The sequence below is a fragment of the Cydia pomonella genome, chromosome 15 (genome assembly GCF_033807575.1).
Source record: "Cydia pomonella isolate Wapato2018A chromosome 15, ilCydPomo1, whole genome shotgun sequence".
NCBI classification, from domain to species: domain Eukaryota; kingdom Metazoa; phylum Arthropoda; class Insecta; order Lepidoptera; family Tortricidae; genus Cydia; species Cydia pomonella.
In genome coordinates, this window is record NC_084717.1 from 8,320,983 (window position 1) to 8,347,081 (window position 26,099).

At 37.2% G+C, this 26,099-nt stretch overlaps 1 protein-coding gene across 3 annotated transcripts in view; it reads left to right on the forward strand.

Annotated features, from left to right (window-relative positions):
- Positions 1-26,099, forward strand: part of LOC133525708 (uncharacterized) — a 352,002-nt gene that overhangs the window by 84,502 nt on the left and 241,401 nt on the right. For all 3 annotated transcript variants that reach the window (XM_061862067.1, XM_061862069.1, XM_061862068.1), the window contains exons 2-4: positions 5,714-8,458; positions 10,057-10,156; positions 22,297-22,380. In XM_061862067.1, the coding sequence (XP_061718051.1) occupies positions 5,774-8,458; positions 10,057-10,156; positions 22,297-22,380 (2,869 nt within the window). In that variant the 5' untranslated portion in view covers positions 5,714-5,773. The remainder of the gene's footprint in view (positions 1-5,713; positions 8,459-10,056; positions 10,157-22,296; positions 22,381-26,099) is intronic.

Here is a 26,099-nt window from a genome sequence, read left to right on the forward strand (position 1 = left end):
AGCAAGTTACGTAACCGTGAGCGAATATGTCAATATTGTCAATGTCAAAACTACTGTTATTACCATCAGAATACGCCTCCGGGGCGCTCACCCTTGTTACAGGTAACATTTTCAGGAATTTTCAATAGAGATGTTTGAACGTTTTTGTAAAGCGTGCAATCCTGGTTTTTTTTTACTGGTAGTTATCTGGCTTAGGTAAATAACTAAATTTCCTTACCTTCTTCAAAAAAAACAATTTATAAAAAAAAAGTACTTATGGTTTAGGAGACATGCATACCTACAGACTAAATGGGGAAAATTTTACTTCTAAAATCCCAGTAGATACCGTGCTTAGTGCTGTAATATTAATATTATAGTTATCAATTATATTAAAGGTGTTCTTTAAAATATTGGAGTTGTAAATAAATAAATATTTGGGGTAAATCTTAGACATATCGACCTAGCACCAAACGACGACGGTAGACATATAGGCGACGATATCCATACGTATATACATAGACAGATACATACTTATTTACATAGAAAACACCCATGACTCAGGAACCAATATCTGTGTTCATCACACAAATAAATGCCCTTACCGGGATTTGAACCCGGGACCATCGGCTTCAGAGGAAGGGTCAACCGATTAGACATTTTTTTTTTTATATTTACATAGTAGTGGTATTAAATAAAGCATTAGTATCTGCAATCATTTGTAGTTTTGTAGTAAGAAATAGCAAACTATAGGGTTACAAGTAGTTTTTTGGGTAGATCATTTTACGAGATGAAACTAAACAGAACAGAACAGAACATAAAAGCGAAACAAGAAATAACAAACATAATAATGACAAAGAGAGACAGCGCGGAGACGCCAATAAAACATCATTTAACATAATCGCTAAAATACTTTTAACAAACACGCCTTAGATAGATAAAACGCCATAAAATGTATTTAAGCTACATTAGTGCACCGGCACTTGGCAGTTCTTATCAGAATTACCGTAATTGACGTGCAAGTGGCGTAAAAGTGAATCTGAGGTCTGAGGCTCCGGCACGGCGGATCGATAGCTCCCCGCCCCCGGCGCCGCGCTCCGCCGCAATCTCCGCGAAGGCGCGAAAATGTATTCTGAGCGCTTCAGTATGCTGATGACATTGTAAATCATCTCACACACTATTAAAGGGCTATCGGGGCGGATTTGATGCTCCGTTTTTGAACTCGAAATATGCTTTGGACGACATGTATTATGAAAATTTCTTCAAGGTTTAGTACTAAATATAAGGCGAATTTGTACGATATTACAATTTTCAAGTAACTCTAAGCCTAAATATTAAAAATAGCAAAACATTAAAGTTTTACCGCTGCGTTTTATAACAATCTTATATTTTCTCTCTTAAATCGTCGTCTTAAGTTTTAACAACAAACTTAACTTAACGGTGTTGGTCACACATACTGTAAACAGTGTTTTAACTACTTTATATTAAGCATTTCTTGTAGTAACTGTTTGTTTACCTAAATAAATTAAAATTAAATTACATTTGACTATGTCTTACTACATTCGTTTTTCTTAATGATCCATTTATATATCTGCAAAATTACGTAATTGTTAATGTCATGTATGGACATAATTATGCAAATAAACCTATTAGATTTATTTAATATCATTCTTATAAGAATCTCCCACAATATGTATAAGAATGATTTTTTAGACTTCCTCAGTATCTAGCCAGTTATTGTCATTATTTTCAAGTATCTAAAACTATCTAACATTGTAGCAAAAAACTAAACAATCAACAGAAGCTCGGCGGCAAGGCGGCAGTTCAATTCAGCCCGCAATAAAGATCCACAAACAATAACAGCGCTTGCTTACCTACTCCTTTATTAGATTAACTCGGCAAAAGCCGGTCTCATCGTTTCATTATTTAGAATTGCACAGAAATCATTATTCTACATTACTCTCCAACTTTCCGAGGCAACTATTTTTAATCGTGAAATTGTCGCCCCGCTAAATTTTAATCTCGAAACTGAAAGTGTTAGTTTTTTGCAATAAAGCGCTCGCTTTCCTATTTCATTTAACTTTTCTTTAAATAATTTATAGTGTTTCCTCTTTTATTTACGATACAGCGACGGGGACAATTATCGTCGTCAACTGTTATTTTCGACGTATAACTTTGAATTCATTTTCGCTTGAGCAAAATTAAATCAGTTGCATTTAATTAAAGAGCGGCCGAATTCAAGCCAACGCAGTCCGATGCAATGTTCATATTTTGAGCAAACAACTACTGGTATGAACTTGCTACATGCCTAATGAATCTAATAATTGAAACGGACTTTGATATTCAAAAGGATTGCCATGGTTATGTACTACTACTAGTGGTTAGTTAAGGAATTGCTAAGTTGAATGGAACGTGAAATAAAGCTGCCCGATAGTATAGTAAATCTTTATAGTAAATAAATGTTTAACTTTTTACTCAAAAGACTAGTTTATTATATATAAATAAAAGTGGTTTACAATAGCACTGAAATAACATGTACAAAAATATACGGAAGAACGAGGACAAACATCTTATTGGGCTTTCAGTGAAGGGTGTGAATTCATCATACCTATTTTGTAACGTAACTAACGTACGCATCTTGACTCTATTTCACTATTAACGACAAATCAAATTCATATACAAACAGATAAAAAAAAACACAATCGAATACAGAACCTCCTCCTTCTATGAAATTGAAGTCGGTTAGTAAATGGTTTTATTACAAGCTTTTATTTACTTTCACCTGACCGTTATCTGTTTGTAATCAAATCTTGCAAGTTAAATTTGATCCACTTCCCGGTTTCCGATTGAGCTGAAAATTTGCATACATATGTAAGTCAGGTGACAATGCAATATTATGGTACCATTGAGCTGATCTGATGATGGAGACAAGAGGTGGACATAGGAACTCTGTGATAAAACATTGCAACCTAATTGCGTTTTGGGGTTTTTAGAATTTGCTCGATGAGTATTAGTTGCCTGTGGAAAAAAAGTCCAGTCAGCGATAAAAGCATGTACCAAAAATGAAATTTTTGCCAATAACTTATTTATCATTTACTACGGCTGTACCACGATCGCACTTTTATCACTTGTCACTAGGCCTATCACTTTCGCACTTACATGCTTGTTAGAACGTGACAGGCATAGTGACAAGTGATTAAAATGATCGTGGTACAGCCGCTGCGTTGGGTTTGTTTTTTGTGTTTATTGAATTTTTGTAATCGAAAGCGACTACCGCGATTCCATGGATGTATTTTTAAACAAAAATAATAAGCGGAGTGGCCGGATTACATGCCCACTTAAAGAATGAAGTTCATTCATAATATGTCCATATGCTTTTGGGGCTCGCTGTAAGTACATTTCAATATATTTAACAAGCAATTTCTATGGTCCAACTTATGTTATGAATCAACTATTAAGTGTCAATATTAAAAGTATAACAGACCATATGTTCCGAACCGCGGGGTGAATATCTAATTTTACTCGTGGGAGTAGGTAATACAGCTACAGACACATAATTCGCATATTTGTATTTTTTTGTATTGATAGCTTGAAATTATTTACAACTAGTAGTTCACAAGGCTAACACTACCTATTGAAAAGGTTAAGAACCACTGTGGTACATGAACAAATATTAAACATCCGTGAAAAGGCCGGGGAAGCGTTTTAAACTTTTATTGGAATAGTTCGGGCATTGCTTTCGGACCTGCGTCGGTAACCAAACTGGATATTGCTTTTTTATGGCCTTCTGTTTTGTTTCCTTCTGGACATCTTCATCTTACAAAATACTGTTGCGTAAACAATGAGGTTTTGACGTTTTATTGCTTGTTCCATGTAACTAGTCAGCAAACATTGTGCATAAGGCCTATTATAATGAACAAGAACAGCGTGTATATGGAAATTTAGTACATTACGATACAGGTGCGAAAAATAGGAAATTCGAAACGAATGGCGACTGAAGGTAGTGGTCCTTTAAATCGCACTAGTTCGGTAAAGTAGCACCATTAATGTACCTACTGTAGTTACGATACAAGTGCGAACAGGAAATTCGCACGTGTATCGTACAATGTTTTACAGTACATATGGCCATTTAACTTTCCGACATAGTTACATGATGTGCTAATTATATCGCACTAGTGCGGTAAAGTACTATATGTACTGTAAAATACATTGTTCCATTCTGAATTTTATTTTATTAATGACTAAAAAATCCGTTTTATTTAATGTTAGAGTCGGCCTAAGCTAACTTTGCACCGCTTTGAACCAGAACAAAGTGAGGGAGTATCATTTTAAAAGTCATATTTTCATAGAAACTTGACATTAATGATGACATTGCCTCATGTCGTCATTCCAAATGCCATGCAGCGCTAGCTTGGTTCAAAAGCGTAAGTAAAAGCAAGTTAGTATTATTGACATTAAACGATTAACTAAAAATTCAATATCATTTATTTTCTGGCAACTAAGATCCATACATACCTTACAGACTAACATACATATAAGAATAATAATAATCGTAACAGCTTTACATCATTTTGGTGCCACAGTTTTCTGCTGCCGTCACCTGTTCCGGTATGGGATTAGGCAGATTCTCGCGGAACAGCCAAATTCCTCAGCCTTCGAACAGAAGTCCGCGCTCGTCGCTCTTGGAAACCATGGCGTGTGATGGTTATTATTAAACAGTATAAGCAGCAAAGATTCCAGTTCTTAAGGCCACGAAATTCACTCTATGACTTAACTTAAAATATGTACACACAGTCTAGATAATGGTTTCAACAAATATATATATCGGTTTGGTTTATAAACAGAAAATGCAGAAATGCATACTGAGGCGTGACTAAAGTAACTTAGGTACGTCTAATGTTCCTAAATTTGTAAGCACATGGTAGATGATAAGATACAGTTTTTTTTTGTAGTTAATGACTGGAGCGCGTGGCAGGTATTATTTTGCTGTGCCGAATACAAGGGTGTAAGGATGTTCAGATTTCATTGGCAGATACACCCTTGTCGTATTTCAGCGCGTAATCCGTCTGTCGGACACACAAAAACGGTTGTTCGTGTGTGGTGAACATTTTGATATGATCGTGCGCACATGTTTATCGGCAGATGTTTGTTTTTAGAAGAATTATTTCGCTCGTAGCCCATTTATCTTTTTTTGTGGCTTGCGCTTGTTAGCGTTATTTATTGCGTATGTTATGATTAGTCAATATAGTCATGCGTCTTTAACTTTCACTTTAGTTGTATACAAAAATACTAGGAAGTTTTTAGTTAAGTCTTACATTTTGAAGTTAAAAGCCGTTGCATTCGTTATTATTGAAATAAAATTGACATTAAAGTTAACATTTGTGTTTATTTAACAAAATTCTCATTACGTTCTAATTCTAAGTACCTGCTTTTTTCTTTATATTAATATATAAATTATGCTTATTTTTTTTTGCGGATACGGCGGCTTGCTAACAGAATTGCTATTCACGCTTGCGTAACCATGGGTTTAAGAACACCTTTGATACCTTCAAACATCTGTCGTGGGGCAAGGTTTTTACCCTAATGACGATTGCAGCCTTTGATAGATGCTCGGTTAATAGAATATATTTCTCAAGCTCAGCGGGTGTGGAATAATACCATCAAATTGAAACTTCATATGTAATTTCTAAGTGTAAAATATTTCTATCTTACTTATCTGGGTTTTCTTTTGTTTTAGGATGTGAGCTTCATCGTCGGGCCGTCAATGACGACAACAATTATCTGACCCCATCGGACAATGCGGTCACAGACATCAAAAACTTTGAAGAAGGGGGTTGTAAGCAAAACTGCTTTCAAGGCGCGCTCCAATACTAAACAAGTTAAGAAAAAACTTGTGGTACCCAAAAAAGGAAAGAATTTGGCGAATAAAACTATATCAAGAAACGCTAAAAAGACATTAGAAGATGCTATCCACCAAAAAAATGAGGATGAATCTTCTAATTCAGATAAAAGCGATAGCTCCGATTCAGCAAAAGCGGGAACATCAAAAGCTAGTTCATCGCGTAGTCACTCGCCTACTAAAAAGACAAAAAAGGATTCCAAGGAGAAAAAGGAGTCGCCAAAAGAGACAGCAAGTATAAAGAAAGTTTTGGCGAAAAAATGTCCCAAAAAATCCAAACCCCCGCCTAAATCTAAATTGTCAAAAGCAACACAAGGGGATGACAATGATAATATCAAATACAAAATTAATTCTGGTGTACCCAAAAAGCTAACATCGACAGTTTCTAAAGCTAAAGTGCTTTTAAAGAAATCTAATACAATACAAAAAAAGAAAACTGCACCGGCAGCTAAACTCGAGGGTTCAGATAAAGATGATAAAAAGGTCGAAATGATGACTCAAGAATGTAAAAATAAGGAATGTGACGAAACAATTTCCGATTCTAAAATTGAGGCTGAAAAATCCTATGTAAAATCCGATAATAAAGAAAGTCCCAATAATAGTGGTTTAGCGAGTACCATTACAAACCCTTCTGTGTTAAGTTCGACTGAAACATCACCTAAAATTGAAGTCGAAAGGCCCCCTAAATTTTTTACTTCCTGTCGACCGCCACGAACGGTCGATATTGATGTCAAATGTTTCAAAAATTCTAAAGGCAACCTTAGCGTCTCTGAACGATTTTTGTCAATGAAGTGCGAAACAAAGGCAGACGAAAACACTAAGGAAAAGAGCGTTTTGAATACTTTGGTGACGCCTGGCCCCGAAATTGATGTCTATACATTTACGGAAAAAGTAGATTCCCCGAAAAGTATATTGTCAGGCTTCCGAAGTCCTGTAAATAAGAACGTAGGTCGGGTGCGTCCAATTGCCAGAGTGAAAGGCACTATTATTGATAAAAAAGAAGTAGAGAAAAAGAAGTACTCGCCCCATCGCCCTATCGAAGAAGTTGTCAAACAATTAAAGGCCAAGAAAGGCAGTGAAGAATTTAATTCCGTTCAAAATGATGCAACCTCAAGCTTAGATGTGTCTGCAGTTGATAATACATACAAAGAATTTGAGGAAAAACCAATAGTCAGTAAGTCTTATAAAATGGTAGCACGTAAATCCAGTATTACAGGAAAACCATTCAGTCCAATCAAATTTCTTGATCAAGAGCCTGTAATAAATAAAAGTGAGAAGGAAAAAGTTCTTAAAACATCCCCACAAACTAAGAAAACCACTTCTAAAGTGAAAAAGTCAAATAAGAAAAGTAACCTTTCAGATGAAGATATAGATACATCTAAATTTGCTTTTAACACTAAATCATTCCATTATACTTCATCAGATGAAAGTGAATCAAATGATGATCAAGACTCAAAAGACTCTTCTGGTTCGGAGTCACCTAAAGGCAAAAAAACTAAAGCTAAGAAATATAAACGCATTACTGATGGGGCTAAGAAAAATACTTCGAAGGAATTAAAAGAACTTTCGAAAGATTCTCTCATTGATCTAAAAGATGATTCTATTTTACTTGGAGGTGAAAAACCAAGTAAAAGGAGACTAAAACTGTTATCTATGTGGACGGGGCCTAAAAAGCACAGAATGGCTTCTCTTAACGCCATTGCTAAAGTACACTGCCTCTACGAAAATGAAAGCCGAACACATATGGAGTTAGGTCTTATGAAAACAATTGACAGGCCTGTGTTACCTGGTACATCTAAAGCCACAACAGTCAAAAAGAAAGAATCGAAACCAAAAGAGATGAATCAGGCAGATACCACATCTGAATCTGATTACGACAATAGGAAAAGCAATAAAAAAGAAGATAGTTCAGAGAGCTCAGATGACAATCCACCGGTCCAACGATCTTTGCGAGGCGTACCTGGAATAAGAAGCGCTGGGAAATATTGGGATCCAAAATCGTCAACCTCATCAAGCGAAGACAGTGAATTAGAATCTAAAAAGAAAACTGTCAATATCGACAAGAAAAAATCCACTCCTAAAGCGTCATCAAGCAAATCTGATACAGAAAAACCTCCGGCCAAAATGAAGAAAACTGCCGGAGTGCCTGTAAAAAAGAAACGAAATCGAAACGAAGTCGTGATGGACCTAAAAGATATGGTTGTACAAAAAAGAATGGCGAGTCTAAATGCAACCGCTATACTGGCAGCCAGTTACGAAAAACGATCACCTAAATCTAGCAAGGACGACACGACGTCGGATTCTTGTAGCGATGAGTCTTTTTCTCAGAAGCCAAAAAACGGGGTAAGTTCCGGCGTTAAGTCGGAATCAAAAAACGAAGAAACTAAAAAGGAAAAAGACGATATAACAACAAAGGATAGGAAGCAAAAGGTCGAAGTGATTGTGAACCAAGATACTGACGTCACAATTACCGGAGTTTATTCAACACACCATCACGAAGGCTTCTGTACCGTTTCTGGGATGCAATATCGTATATCCTCAACAAGTCACACCCAGACAACGGCAACTGCAAATTGCGACAAGGTAAGCGAAATATGTAGTTAAAACTTTCACCGAACTGCCATCCCGCAGGGATAGTTGGTCTTGGCTTGGCAACAAAATGTAAATAAAGATCAACTATCGGCTAAAAGTCAGCAAATCGGAGCATGTAAATAAGGATAGCTCGCCCGCAGGCGCTTCGACTCTCATTAATACCCGGTAATGAAGTAAGTTCTATGTAAACACGCCTCGGGACCTCATCCCTATACACATTACCTATCCGTCATCGCTTGCCTACGTGTAGATTTTCAGGAAAATAAACCTTTTCTGTATACTGTAAACGATGAAATTCGAGTGGAAAGAAGTAATCAATTGAAGTGAAATTTACGCGTGAAAGGAGTAACCGTCTATCTACCCTTGACGCAGATTATATCGCTCGACGCGTTAAACCATATTAACATAATGTTAAACACTCAAGAGCGTCAGGGATCCTCACAGATAAATATCAATTTACCTGCTTAGTTAACTGCTGCTCTGCAATTAATTTTCAATCCAAGAGATTTAATTAATCCTCATTAGTAGTACGACCTAACGCGTGCAAATAAAATAAAAGCCATGTCGAGCCAAGGCCAAGGCCCACCTTACCCTTTTTTTTACTTTTGCTTTCGAACGAAAATACAATCGAGGTTGAATCTTTATATCAAATAAAAAAGTCACCGTGAATGAAGACTAAAAGTTACAGAAATTAAAGCAAACTTCGGCCAAAATTATTATACACTGTGTAGGTATCACTGATTTTAACCACACATTTCTGAGAACAAAAGAAGGAAAAAAAATATAAGAGTTGAGGTCAATTTCACCAAATACAAACATTATTTGTCACATTTTTTCGTACTTTCTTTTAAATATATACTTTTAAACATACTCGTATTTCGCAAAACCTAGAAAAAATTATAGGACATTTTAGTCTTTAAATATGATCAGGAATACACTATTCGGGTTCCTCGTGAAGCATCGTGTACTTATTGTAATATCTATTGGATAAACGAAAAGTGCTCGACGGGACCACCGAACAATTGTTGAGCGGATGAAGTTGTGGAAAATAGCTGCTTAACAATCTTAACATTGACGCTTTTAGCAGCTCGGGGCAAAATACGGCGTTCCGTCTTAACTGCCACATTACACAACGATTTACGTTTTACTCGTACTTCCGTTTGCGGCGGGACGATGAGAAAATTCTTGAGGCACATCATCATGCCTGGGAAGGAAAAACTCAGTATAACAATTAAATCGACAGCAGTTTTTTGCATTTTGTGTAAAGCTTCTGTACATTATATGTGCCTTCTTAAAGAACGCTATTTAAACGTAGGTATTTACATCGATCTTACGCGTTATAAGCGCATAAACAAAGGTATATGTTTACATATATACCACGTGGCTCGTGGCATGTCTCTCTTAGAACTAAAGATATAAAAGGTTTCCATGTATAGTTGAATTTATGGTGCATATTTAGTTTCTGTGGTATTATATCATCGGTTGAATGAAAGAGTCACATTTTTTGCTCACATTATTAAAAAAAATTGTCCGGTACGTGACGTAAGACATTTTTAAACGTTCCCTTCTGAAGCTGTATGATATTCCAGGAGGGCTGTACCCGCGAGGACGGGGCCCGATACACGCCCCTCTCAGCCCTGTCGTCCATGCAGCCTCCGGCCGAGCACGTCCACACTCATCCGCATCCAGGTAACATTTTAAACGTTATATTTACTTACCTTTCTTTTAAATTCATTCAACTCGTAGGTATTCTCATTCATGGTTAGATGGAATCCATCGGATTCAGAATCCGAAGTGGCAATAGGCGAGTCGTATTTGGTTCAATATCATGTTTTAATTGCCTAATTCTATTAATATTATTGACGAAGTGTGTGTACATTTCAATGATATTTCCGGTGGCTTAGTAATAGCACAGAATAAGTAATACTCGTAGTATTATCATATTGTTAAAACCGAAAATATCATCAAAATTTCGAAACACCTATACACCATATATAAACATTCATTTTTTTTTTACGAATTTTAATAATATTACGAAACGAACGAAATATGAACAAACGTTCTCAAGGAGATCGTCATTTCACCTACTTGATGAAATGACGATCGTCGTAAGGAAAAGCTGGACGAAAATGCCCATAGATAAGATAGCTAGATGAAGATGGCACATGACATGCCGCGGGCACGCCCAATTGTGTAAAATATAAAAAAGTAATAAAAGCGGTTGTTTATAAAATTTATACAACTTATTTTATTATTATTACATACCAATAGCCCTTTATTTCGCTACATTACTGAGACTTTAGTTCATCAATTTTTGATTGAAAGCTCAATGAAGAGTCAACGTAACATTATGTCGAAAATGTTAGGTCAGCTGAATTATCGTTCAAAGTTCTTTATTCGCATACATGTTGTACAACACAGGTATTAAATAACAGGTATATGAATCAAACATGCGCCCTGCAAGGACATAGCAACCAATATATGTAACTTAATCTTAACTTATACCTAATGCAATTAAAGTACATATATATCTTAAAACTTATCTCCGAAAAATTCATCAAGAGAATAATAACTTTTATTCAGAAGCATTTCTTTTAGTTTTGTTATAAACTGGCTTTCTTTAACTTGTTTTTTTATTGGTTCGTGTAGTTTGTTATATATTTTAACTGGCATTGATAACGGGCCGGATGAGTGTAGTTTTAAACTGGAGGGTGGTAGCATTAACTTTAATTTGTTTCGAAGCTCATAGATCAACTACTTCTTCACGTTTGGTATAAAACTCTGGGTATTTGTGGTCAAATTTACATATTTCTAAAATGTATAGGGAAGGTACCGTAAGTATTTTGTGTTCTATAAAGTGGGGTTTACAACTGTTGGTTTGTTTTATGTTAACGAGTATACGTATAAGTTTTTTTTTTGCAATGTGAAGAGGGTGGAGGCATCTGTACTGTTGCTCCATAGGATTATCCCATAGCAGAGCCAGGAATAGCCATAAGGATAATACATTGCAAGTGCGGTTTGAAAGTCGGTGGTTTTCTTTATTTCGGTAAGCGAGTAAGAGAATTTTGAGAGTTTTGATCTTATGTGTTTAATGTGTAATTTCCAAGTTATGTGTATATCTATAACTATTCCGAGCAAAGTAAAAGTATCAACTACTTCTCATTTTAAAGAGTTGTAAGTGTAGTTAAAGGCTAATGGGATTTTCTGGTAAGGGTAGAACGTCATTAATTTGGTTTTTTGATAGTTTACATCTAGGTGGTGGTCGTTCATCCAGTCTGAGATATTGTTAAAAATAGTATTTATTTTTTCGTAAGTATTAAAATATCATCTGCGAATAATATAGATTGTTCTTGCAAGGCGTTTGGGAGGTCGTTTATATAGAATAAGAATAATAGGCATCCAATCACACTGCCCTGTGGAATTAAGGAGGTGATAGGTGTTATTTTAGATTGTACATTTGTGATTATAGCTGTTTCAGAGTTACTATAGTGTTCTATTTCTGCGCCATCGTTGAAACCGATAAAGTTTTATTTAAACCAAACTCAAAAGAAAGTGTATTTTTCGTGTCTTTTCAACGTCTGTGTGTGATTGAATTTCCTATAAGCTCTAAACACAATGCGTGTTAAAATAAAATAAAAAAACTGTTGGCTGTTGAACTGCCGCCTACGGCCGCTGTTCAATTCGCACGGCTCTAATCATTGTAACCTTGTCTACGGCTTTGTAAAGTATTGCATATAACATTCAGTTCATAGCCATAGCAAATCGTACTACTAACAAAACAAGGTTGATTTTTGTTTGATTTTTTTGCAATCAGTGAATTTTGGTTCTCATCAGGCGATTCTTAAATTAGATTCAATTCCAAAACTAAGCTTCTACTAGAACACTATCGCAGAACTTTATATCAGTCGCCTGAGCGAAGTAATAAATAGCAAAGTTATTTTGATTTTACCATTTTGAAGCGAGCGCATCACCATATACAAACTGGTTTAAGCCTGAGATCCTGACCACCGATAAAGTATAATTACGAAACTCTCAGTCAAGTTGTGCCGATTCTATTTTCACAATTGGATAAGGTTTTCATCTTATTTCGATACGACTCTGAATCATATAACGTGCACCAATAAGTACTCGTACAAACGAGGTGCCTGAAGAGACGGCTCCTGATTGCGTTTCGTTAGTACCATTTTGAGCTGCTAACGCTCGTCGAATCACAACTCAAGATGGTATACCAAAATTAGAAACCAAGTAAAATTGCTAAGACAGAATCGACTTCAAGGATGCACTCTTACCCTCTTTATTCATAAAACTTAGCAAGCCTTTATTATCTTGTCTCTTTCTAACATACACAAGTGTCAAAGTGACAGATAAGGACAAACGATTATCAAGGGCTTGTTAGAGTTGACAGACGTTTATGAATAACGCTAATAGTTGATACAGACAGATTGTTTTGTAAATAAATGACTGGAAAAATGGTATCGCGTTTACACATCCGCGCGAGCCGCGCGCGGACGGTTTACATAATTATGAGTGTTTATCATTCATTTGGCTTGCCATTCACCTAGGTACGTCGTGTAACATGCGGTTTTATTGAGGACTTATAGGATAAACAGGTAATTTGCCATGTAGGCCAATTCTAAATTACAATTAATTAATTAGCTAAACTGTGGAATGAACCTGCGGTATTAACAGACCTTCAAACCTTCAAGAAAAGAATCCAATCTGGTGTTGTAGTTGTGTCCATGAGCGGCGGTAATCGTTTACCATCAGGCGATCCATCTGCTCGTTAGCCTCCTATATCATAAAAAAAACATTATGCCAATGATATCTAAACAATTCAGGAACTTTCAATAAGTATAGAGATGAAATGGTAGAGCCGCCGGGAGATAACTGAACGAGATGCTCTTCGCGAACTTTCAGTAGGAGTAGCAGAAAAAGCGCTATGATTGTTTGTCCTTGTCGCAGTCTCATTTTTTAAATTCCCTACCGTAAATTTTAGTATGGTTTATGGTGGGCAACAAATAACCCGACCAAATTACGTAGGTTGTTTTTAGTGTGTTGTCAGGAATGTTAAAACGTGTTTTTAATTTGGCGCATTGCGTATGTTCTGCCCCTGACGGGCGCACGCGTATAGCACATCTATTTGATACCATCTATGTATCTAAATGATGTCAGTCAACCGTGCGTCTCGCTCGCGCCAATATGTGTAACGTGTACGGACAAGTACGAGCGAATGCACACGCGACTGAAATCATTTTCATGTCACAACGTAATTTTGAATTGGCCTCCTGGTCTTAAAAACACTTAGAAAAAAAATCTACAATAAATATAAATCGTAATCCGCAATCAACGGGACCTCGCAAAGTTTAAAGAGCGGGACCTGTGGACTACAGAGCACATTAATGCTTGATCGAGTGACACGAAGACGGGCGCAGATGTGTGAACGCAGCATAAAGTCGAGGCCGCTCTGTCGAAACATTGACCTATAAACGGAATGATGCAACGGCGGCGGCGCGATGATGGATCGCTCCAGCTATTTGTCCAAGCTACCGGACAACTCTATTTCATTCTGATCGTTACAGGCGGCCTACCGCGAACCACGTTCGACGTGTTGCACTTGTAAATTCGTACATAAGTGTGACAGGGAGTCAACATGTCGAACATGGTTCGCGGTAGGCCCTCAGATATACCTCGCGGTTTACAGCTAGATTCGTATAAGACTACTCCGTAATATTTATTCATATCTTATTCAGCTCTTCCTCATCTTATTGCTTCCTAATATATCAATTATCATCTACAAATCCAACGACACTGTTTCCTAGACCAGGCGTATTAGACGATTTGTTTCTAAATTATTTAGTTGTTGTAAAGTGCATTCGAAGATAATTCCGTAATTTAAAACCAAATTTTGTATTCATTTATGCAGTAGCTAAACTCAGATATTGTTTACAGAAGGCAATTGTAATTACATAAATTAACTTGCGATAAAGTACAATGAAGACTATTAATCAACTGAATTAAGCTTGGATAATTAGTTGGGAATGACTGTGAATTTTCAATAAACCGTAGATTAGATCCCAACCAAACTTAGAAAGGTTCAAATTTACAACACAATGCTCTTTCGCGGGAGTTTCATTTTAACAAAGTTATCCAATTTACCTCACCGTTTTCAGTTCACAACTTTGGGAATCACCGGAAATCTTCCTTGTACAATCTTACAATAAAAATTTAGTAAGATTTGATATTATTAAACCTTTTTTATTTCTTTATTAGGGTTCTGTACCCAAAGGGTCAAATGGGACCCCATTGCTGAGACTCCGCTGTCCGTCCGTCCGTCTGTCACGTGATAGTTAGCCAGTTGAAATTTCTACAGATTATGTATTTCTGTTGCCGCTATAACAACAAATACTAAAAACAGAATTAAATAAATATTTAAGGGGGCTCTCATACAAAAAAATGATTATTAGATAATGGTACGGAACCCTTCGTGCGCGAGTCCGACTTGCACTTGGCCGGTTTTTCCTGTATTGACGACGTTTCGACGCAGGCTACACTGGTCGAAAAATCTATGAAGAAAAATCAAAAATCAGGACTAGACATTGCGAATTCAAAAACAAATACATCAATAGTCTCTTCATCAGGTAGTTGCACGAATCTCTTCTTGCTGGAACATCAGTTATCTACAAACGAGACCAGTGTAACCGGCGTTGAAACGTCGGCAATAAGGATAAACAAAACGAATTCGCGCTAGATCCGCTAAAATTATGACTTAACTGCCCGGTCACACACTCGACGAGTGGTATGGGAAGTAGCAAGGTTAAGGCAGAGACGTAGTGTGGCCATATTACTCGTCACCGGCCGCCATACTGCCCTGCATACTTCCCATACCACTCGTCGAGTGTGTGGCCACGCAGCTATGTGTTCAAAATATATAGAACCAGATTGCTGCCTGCGACTTCGTCTGCGTGGAATGATAATGATGATTGATAAAAAATACTCTACGACCTTCTCCGAGGCTCAAACTATCTCCATACCTATCGAATTTTATCTATTTTGGTTCACCGGTTTAAGCGTGAAGAGGTAACAGAGAGATAGACAGAAAGAGTTACTTTCGTATTTGTAATATTAAATAGGAATAGTAGGAATTGGTACGAGTATTAATTGGATAAAATCGTGTAATGGCAAACAGAATGGAATATCAAACAGGGCCGATAATGCTGATTTGGAATCTGGTTGGACGGTTGCTTAGATAAGGGGCTGCTATTTAATAACGTCGGGCAGCAGTTGGAACCGTGCCATTCCGTCTAGGGGTGCAACTTACAGGGGCGGGCGTCTTAACGACATTATATCATCTCTGCAAACGGAATGGGTCCGGTATTCTAATACCGGACGATCTTGCCATGTATGAGGAACGAACTTATATTTTAGTGTTAAATTAGCTGACGACTGAAAGCAAAGCGCTGGCTTTAAAATTTGTAATTTTATGTGAAGTACTGTAACTGTAGCTGTTGCGGCGTCATTTTTGCCAATTTCCCTGTAAAATGAGAGATGGAAAGATAGTCATAATAGCGTCAGCAAGGCGGCGACGAATGTTACTCGTTTTATCAAGTAAATTGACAGATACAGCGGCGGCAACTATTGACGCCACAGCAGTACTTAATGCAGATGCATTTGAGATCCGAACGTCACCTTTATGGAAGGTTGAGGTCAGGAATACAATCTCCATGTAAGTACCAAAAAGTGTCCTTCAAAAAACCTTAAATCTTAGAAAGCGCACTTCACTCCATCAATAACACCGAGGTTCTAAGCCACTCTAGCGCTACTCTGGAGAGATTTGTACCTAACTATTATTTATAGCTGACAACTGGACACTTTTGCAACAGTTCTGCCTATAGAGATTGTATTCCTTACCTCCACCTTCCATAGTCACCTTAAAATACAATGGCAGTTGTTATTGATATTGTCGATATAGCATTTTCAAATTGGAAGGGTGCGCTGATAGTTATCAATTCAATACAAATTTGCGACATTTGGCAGTTGTAGGTTATAAATTATATGGAGATCACACCTACCAGCGTACCCTTCTATGTTGAAAAATACACAACAATGATAGATAGATAGATAGAATACTCTTTATTGGCACACCTCAGTAAAAATATACAAGAAAAATAAACAATTGATTAAATTTAGAGGCAGACAACAGGCGGTCTTATCGCTAAAAAGCGATCTCTTCCAGACAACCTAATAACAACCTGATAATATTATTATAAGACATAAAAACTACGTATTTACTTACTCAAACACATTACTGGTTTTACTATATACGTGGTTTACGTCAAGTCGGAACTAAATCCATTGCAGTGGACGTATTGCTTTGAACGCCATTAATATAATACATACATCGTGTACCTGACAAACAGTGTATAATTATAACCGAGAGACAAAGGAATACATACGCTGGCCAGACGTCACCTTCGCTCATGACTTGCGGCTATAAAAATACATCTTACTGCATTGCCGGTCTTGCTGCGGAGAAGAACTGGAAATACTAATCTACTAGGTACAGCAATATTATGGTTTTTATGGAGGCTGTAACAAACGTAATGGTATTCAATATTACTAGCAATAAAGTATTTGGTGTAAATAACAGTGCTCGTATTTGCAAAAGGAAAATATAATAAAAGCAAACTTTCTTCAAAGACTTTTATACTAATTTAGGTTAGCGACGTAATTAAATTTACATCCAAGCTTTTGCTTACCCAACAACAGGAGTAGATCTCGATATTAAAAATAAAAGGCTTATTATTATTACCTCCATATTTTTCAAACATTTCATTTCGGGAATCTTAATATATTATATAAAAATAAAAAAATAAATAAAATAAAATAAAAATCATTTATTTCAGACCTTGGTCCATACAGTGTTAGTACGACTTACTCTAAAAAATTATATTAAATTATTATTGAAATAAATTAAACTTACGATATTTAAGGGTTTAAAACTGGAGCCAGGCACATACACCAGTAATAACTACATACACTCATGCGAATTGTGTGTATGTAGCTACCACTGAGTGTACCCTGGTCCAGTGCACAAGAAGCTGACTGTCAAGCCTGTCAGCTATAATTGCCAGGAGACTGTTGCGGCTGCCCCGCAGGCGCCGCAGCGCGGCCGCGCAGCGCGCGCGCATGATGGCCTGGAACCCGTCCACGCGCGCATCCGCGAACATCCCGGACGCGCTGCACCAGCGAGGCAACCGCAACAGTGCCCTGAAGGCATTGTTGTATTGGATACGTAGGTCGCTTAGCGACCTTTACGTATAGCTGGTCCATAGTGCACATGTATAGAAGGTAGTGCAAAAAGCTCGAAACAATGTTATTTTTACTGGCGCGGTGCAACGCCTAAATCTATGTGCCAGCATATTTGCTCTAGTCGCCAGCGCCCTACGCTCCCTTTTTATATCCTCGTCATCCTTCATATTATCACACACTACATGTCCTAGGTACTTAAATACAGATACCTGTTTTAAAGGGACGCCATTGAGCAATACTGGGGGAAAATCATCCTTACATTTATTACTATGCTTAAAAATCATATATTCACTTTTAGTACAGTTATATTTAAGGCCATGACTAATAGCATATTGCTCACATACATTTAGCAATTTCCTAAGCCCTCCTACCGAGGGGCTCAACAGCACCATATCGTCTGCATAACTAATGTTATTGAAACTAGTGTCTTGTATGCGACAGCCAACATGCATGCTGCTGAGCCTCTCGATAAGTGCATTTATATATATGTTAAACAATTTAGGGGAACTTAACCCACCCTGTCTTACCCCACAGTCAAGGCTGTATTCATCAGACATTGTATCACCCCACCTAACAACATTAATTTGACTAGAGTACCAATATCTAAAAACATGTATTATATCTTTAGGTACATTTGCATCATAAAGCTTCTTCCATAGAATCTCATAATTTACTAAATCAAAGGCTTTGGATAAGTCAAGATAGCAAGCAAATACAGGGGTTTTTCTACTAGTATAGTATCTAACAGTTTCCTTCATGCAAATTATTGCACTCTCTGTGGACAGGCCAGGCCTAAACCCAAACTGAGCACTGTGCAATTGCAGATAGTTATCCAGCTCAGCATTAAGCAAACTGTCAAACACTTTGGACAGAACAGTAGCTAGTGAAATTGGCCTATAATTATTCAAAGATGACACATCTCCAGTTTTATTCTTAATAATAGGTACAACAACCGTTCTTATCATTTCACTAGGGACAAAAGAGTGAGTTAAACAAAATGAAAAAAGCATTGCAAGTAACCTTGGAAAATGAGGCCCTGCATGCTGGAGATGCTCAATGCTCAAGCCGTCATGGCCCGGAGACTTTCCTCTCTTCATATCCTTAACTACCCGAGCCACCTTTGTAGCAGAGAATCTGGTAACACAAGTCCCCGCCATGTCAGCCCCAGCACCAAGCTATATATGAAATATCTTATCTTTTAAAACTTCCCTGTACATATCTTTTTTGGTTATTGCACTCTGAATTCAGTGTAGTTTTGATAAAATTCATATACTATAAGCGAAAAAAAAATTTCTACACCTTTCACCCTTGACTTTAACTTCATTGTTTAAATAGTAGCGGATGAAACAACGCGCCAAATGTATCTGATATTCCGTATAACTTTTCCAAATATAGACAAATCTCTAAAATTTACGTTTGAAGTATTTTGAAGCGTTGTTTGATCCGCTATTTTTGATGCTGACTGTCCCTGGTTAAATATAGTGTCTTGCATTTATAATAATAATTTATTTTTATAACTGGCTCAAAATAGAATATCAGTACACGCTCATGCTTGCTTGACGCTACAATTGTAAGTATTACATTGTTTATCACACGCACGCTAAATGCATACATTATCCGATGCGCGTAAGATGAGATTATGTAAATGGCGGTTATAATTTCCACGTGGAAGTGCCACTTTGGGACAAGATCCTGCATCGACACGCTGGCCCAGCGCCAACGTATCCGGGGTTGACTTTAGGTTTATACGCCGTGTGCCCAGTAAACTAACAACTTTGAGCTTTGACCATAGGGATGTGTGCCTGCAAAAATGTGTTCCTGTAACATATAAGTAGGTCAAAATGCAATGATTACAACAGACTATTTTTTGAAATTAAATATTTACTTATAAAAATAATAATCGACAGATAAATTCAAATCCTAATTATTTGAATGGCATTGGTACTGTCAGTATCCTTGAAGAGGGACTTATTAAAACTTAAAGCTGCCATTTTTGGTTAAAACAAACACCAAAAAACTGAATAATCATAAAACGGTACCTAAACATTAAACTTGGTTGTTTTGACATTACATATTTATAATACTGACAGGATTATGTGATATTACGTCGTATATTTGGGGCCCACTATATTTATAAGAAAGTTAAAGAAAAAAAAATGATAGTTACGCTCGTACACTTATTCGTCTGAGCGCTTAAAGAAAAACATTTTCTATTATAAAATAAAAGTCATCCCGTTGTTAAACGAACCAGTGAGTATATCTGAAGCACAATAAAGATAAACACATTCATGCCTTAAACTAATATTAAAGGAAAGTAGATTCTTTTGCTCGATTTTGGGTTTAATCATGAACAACATTTTAATGTCCAATATAATTATTTCGGCGTACATTTTGGCGGCGTTAACGTGTGTTCAAATGGCAAAATGCTACCTATAAAATAGATTTGTGTACAATCGGCCTGGCCACCGGGGAAATTTGGCCAAATATATGTACAGAAAACTTCGCTGGGATCGAGGTTTAAATTTACAGGCCGCTCCGCTTTTATTTAATTTTCATCTCAGGATAATTTGAATTTGAGAGCAGAGCATTTAATTTTCATAGCTTAGCAGAATCCCATTTCAGTAATACCCGTTTATTAGTGACTAAGCGGCCGTGGCCTATTTGTTATCTTGCTGAGAAAACTCGTTCAACGTTTCTCAGCTTGCAGTGTATTCCTTCTTTCCTTCCCGAGTCCAGCGTTCAGGAAAACCATTTTGAAATACTACGAATGATGACCATAACAAACTGTTCACTATATTGTCTTGGAGAGCCCAATAATTACGATAACCTAGTGGAAGATTTTAAAAACGTATTACATATTTTCTTTTACAACTGCACGTTGATAATTATAACAAACGTTTGCATTTGTCTATCAAAGCTAAATGAGAAAATTTGGAGGATAATACGTTTTGAATTAGTTAAGTGATAGTTTTTATTTTTATGACATTTCGTAAAAGACTTGTAAGTATGTAAGATACATATTTCTAAAAATTCTTGGTCAAGGTTTATTGGGCCAATACTTGGAAAATATTCATTTATATTAAAATCATCCCCTTTTTATACAACCTTAAGTCGTGTCATCGGGCATCTCACATACACCAATTAGTGCGAGTGAAATGCCTAATCAGAAGATTCCTGGTTGCATTCCGTGACCTTCAATCAGCGTAAACCGCTAACGCTGATTGGTGGGTTACTCGTGCTCAAGGTCGCATTGACATCAAATTAAGATAAAAACCATATCAGATTGTTAAAAAAGAATCGGCCCCCATAGTAATTGTCATACAATAAATAATTTCAAGTGTGACTTATAGATGCTTAACTTATCATAAAAAATCAGCGAGCTCAATTAGTTGAGCCTTCGATTCGCCTTTGCCCGCTAACAATCGCTAACAATAACACCCGTTGCTTCGGTAAAATAGGTACCAGGAAAATAGAAACAGCCTCTCCGCTGCGAGTTAATCATGAAAGGCAAACGCCGCCTGTCCAGGCCGCATAGCCAACATGCAAGTAAGTCGCTTACGCTCCGCAGCGATCGAATCGCAACTATCACTGTCGCACTAATACGGAAGAGTGATAGAGAGACACAAAGCGTTTCGTTGTCGTAGCGATAGCGATTGTCACCTTGGCTAGGCCGGCAGCAAGGATATGATGGACGGGCTTCTATCGCCTGTCATATCATATGCAACTCTCACACATGCTTAACCACTTGTCCATTCTGATTAGAATTGTACTAGCGCTAACTGCTTCTGACTGCGACAGAGTTCAGAATTTTTAAAGAACGAGAATTTTTCTGTGATTATGTTCAGAAGGAAGTAAGCTTTTGAATATGGCTGTTTTTCTGGTAAAGCCTGCCTTTAGTCCCCAATTCCGCCATTCTATAATCTTATTCTAATTAAATCACGAGCTGTAATAATTGTCCCATTATTTGTGTTTGGCTTAGTAATTGTCCAAATATTTTGTTTTTCGTAGTATTAAACGAGTAACTCCCTTCCTCACAATCTAACGCAAGGCCGTTACTGTTTTGAGGATGTTAGTGTGGTTACCGTGGTTCTTATGTCTGATACACGGCTAAGCGGTTAGATACTTACCTGTATATTGGTACATTGGTAGAGCCATAATTACGGTGTGTCCGTAGCAGATCTCCGATTTCAAATTCAGATCATTTTCGAACGCAAAGTGTGGGTTTGTTTGGTTTTGTGAGTGTTGCGGATTGTGCATATGCCATTGAGGAGTATCGTACCCAAAGCCTTTTCACTTAGTATCACAAGGTGTAAGTTTTGCATTCATTCCGGAATATGCCATAAAGGTTGGAGGAGTGCGTACACAGCAAATGTGATTTTAAAATGCGATTTTGAAATCTTCATTAATCTTTTTTTTTTCATAACAATAAATAGTTTTGGTTTATTATGTTTTAGTTTTTAATCTAATTTTTAAATTCATCATTTTATCTGAAAAGAATTAAACAGTTTATTTATCCTCAGTGACCGAGCTTGGAGGACTGGCGCGCCGAGCTGCGGGTTGCAGTGCCTTCTCCGCGCCCTCGCCAGCGGCTCACCATGAACCAGGTCAGTTTCCATACATAACTGGTAATAGGTAGACACATCTGCGAGGAAACTCAAAGGTGTATGTGTAGTGAGGACTATAGCCCAAATTCTCTCGCGCATAAGAGGAGGCCCGTGCCCAGCAGTGGAACGTAAATAGGCTGAATTATTATTTTCATTATTATAATTAATTAATTATGTTATTAACGGGAAAAGGGTGAAAAGCGACTTGTGAATTTAATAAAGCGAAGGCTTGGAGTAAAATTAATTTTCAAAACTCGTTAGTCAGTGGGAAGTTAAAAGCTGTAAAACATCTTCACTCAACATCCCCACTATCCTACAATCCCATTTTATTAAATTATGTAAGTGAATTAAAACTGAACAAGTAACTGGCACATTATTATGCGGAGTGATTTATTCAAACGGGCTGGCAAAAGAATTAATTACTTACAGAGTTGACGGCAATGTTTGATCTCAGCGTAAGAAAAGCCTAAGCGCCTAGAATGTTAGACAAATATACGCCCTTTAGCTTACGTGCTGCTGACCATTGTGCTTGAGAAGCATATAGACATAAGTCCATCCAGTTTTATTCGCAATTATACTACCGTAAAACTACCCAACTATAGTCCAATACTGCAACTATGGTCCACAAGTTCAAAAGGAAATTAAGTATCTATACCAATGTTCCTTTTGGTTTATAGTTAGGGAGGCGAATAGGGGAATTTTCGGTAATACTCGAGCGTGGCAGTTTAAGATATGAGAGATACCTTAGACCTAATAGAACAACCTAGTAAAGTATTTAGCTCTATATGTAGAGACGCGCGCCTAGGATAGACGATCAGATTAGTAAAAAAAAATCGATAGTCTGAAATACTCGAGCGCGTCAGATTAAGATATTGGGGGTTGATTTTAGTGTTTTAAGACTAAATTTAACTAATCTGACGATAAGTCCTTGACGCCGCCGAGTTATAGGGTCGCGAACTTGTAAAAAAAAAACGTTAATCCGGCATTCTCGAGCGCGATTTCTTTTAATTTTATTTTGAAGAATATAATGTAAACCTTACTAAAAATACAAAATCTGCCGGTTTCCGCATGACCGGAAGTGTGGAGGAGCCATTTCGTCTTCCGAAAAACGCGTTGCAAATAAAAAAAAAAGGTAATTTTATTATACACAAAAAAGGTCTCTTTACATTTTTGTCCAAAGTTTAAACTTTTTGACTTGAAGCATCATAAAAACTCAAACTCCCGGTTTTTTTTAGTATATCTCCAAAACTGAGGGTGTTAAAAATAATTGATATGAAATAACGATGATTAAATTATGTGAAAGAAGAAGAAGATGAATTGTATTGAGCAAAAATGTAAAGGTCATATATATTAATTATTATTATTATTGTAGTTTGTGGGCCTTTGACTGCCACGTCGACCAGGCATTGGTCTATTGTGACAGCCCTTTAAAGTTCATTACTGATGCCCGTTGAATCCAGGAAATTCCAGATTCTTTGGGCCGTAATGTTGTGTACCTCATAGGGTTGCAATACGTACCGCCCTAAGTGGGTACTTCTTTTTGACATTAGTGGTCCACAGGAGCAGAGAATGTGCATTGCAGTCTCCTCTGACTCATGGCAGAACCTGCATGTCGCGTCTTGTTTCTTTCCAATTTGAAACATGTGTTTGTTCAATTTACAGTGTCCAGTCAAAATTCTGGTCACCGCGCAGGCTTTGTGTCTTTTGAGCCCTAGAAGCTCCCTAGCAGTTTTGCTGTTGAACCCTTTGATTAGAGCTTTCGAGTGTTCTTGTCCTTTTACGAACTTCCACCAATCGTTTGCCCTTATTTTTTCTAAATTGCTGAGCAGTGAATATGCATCCCGTTTTGTGATTCCACAGATCGGTTTTGGGCCGACCAGGGGTGTATCTGCGCCCTTTCTAGCAAGTTCGTCCGCTTCTTCGTTTCCGTTAATGTCGGAGAGTCGGAGTGCCCTGGTACGTATCTAAGTGTGACTTTGTTGGAGTTTGTCAGTGCATTGAGGTTTGTTTTACAGTTCTGGACTAGTTTTGAGTTTGACTCAAGGGATTCTAGTGCCAGCAGAGCAGCCTGGCTGTCTGAGTTGATGTAGATATGTTGGTGTCGTAGGTTTTTATCCAGGTTAATCTCCGCACATTTGTTGATGGCGTAGACTTCAGCCTGGAAGATTGAGGCCTGTGTGCCCATGCTGACGCTGGCTCTGAGCTTAGGTCTCTCACCATAGATCCCACATCCTACATCAATGCCTTCCTTGGAACCATCCGGGTACCAAATATGGCTTCCCTCTTAGACGTACATTTGGTCGTTGGTCCATTTGTCTCTAGGAGGTATTTCTACTGTGTACAGTTTAGTGAAATGACATTCAGTGTGCGTGTCATCGGTGGGCATGCTAAGGGTTCTATTTGCAAAAACCCAGGCCTTTAGTTTGGTTAAAGCTTGAGAGCGCCATTTTGGCCTGTTTAGCGTGCATATTCTGTAGACGCACTGCTTAGCCTCCTTTTGCACCTGCAAGTGGAGTGGTATAATATCCAGCAGTGCGTCTAGGGCCGCCCCCGGTGTCGAGGAGAAGGCCATATATTTTATTTTATTTTATTTATTGATATTTAGGACAACAACAGCCGTAAATAAAAGTTTTACATATGAGTGATTACATAACAGATGGCCAATGACAGTTATCCACTAATTACATTTTACTTAGAATAACGTAATTCGTATCTAGGTATTATCATAATAAACAGTTTCAATAAGACAGTGTGCTCATCACAACATGCTCATCATTAATTATGAGTTTATGATTCTATACAAATACATAAATTTTAGCCAAGACGGATACGTCAATAAGTTCGTAGACGTAAAGATCTGATGTGACGTTATTATATGTATGTACAAATATTGTTCATTTTATTTAAGTGCATATGCCTCAATAAATCCGCAGTTCATCGTTTATTTTGGTATGTCAATACTACACAATTGTATGACTTTACATCAGTAGATTAGAAATATTAAACACAAATAAAAAAAAGAAGAGTTGCATGGTAATACTCATAGAAGTAAATTTAATGATATATTTATATATCCATAATTGTGTGTGTCCGATGGACAGGCTAAATAGACTGGTGAATAATTTAATCTTAATTTTAATTTATTTGTACTTTTCTGAAAGTGTCTTGTAGATATTGTCCATATATTTATTCCTAGATCCGAGAAAGGGGTCTGCAGAATAGAATTCCATGTTATATAAACGAGGGATTCGAGATAACACTGCATTGTCACCATACTTAGTCACGTGAAAAGGAACATGAAATAGGGCGGTATGTCTAGTGCGACGCTTTGGGGCTCGAAATGATAGACCAGACAACAGTTGTGGGCAATCGATGCGACCATTAATTATATCAAAGAGAAACCTCATGTCTGAAAGTTTACGTCTGTCTTCTAGTGTTAAGAGATTATATTGTCGACATTTATCAGTGTAGGAGGTAGATGCTATAATTTTTTTGAATTTGTGATTTAAATGTGACGCAAATTTCTTCTGAATTTTTTCAATACGATCTTTATGAATGGCGTAATTGACTGACCATATGGGAGAGGCATATTCTAAAATACTTCTAACGTATGCATAGTATACTATCTTCAAACTTAGAACATCTGAGAATGGTTTACACGTTCTCATCATAAAGCCGAGATTACGATACGCTTTGTTGACTATATGGTCGACATGTTC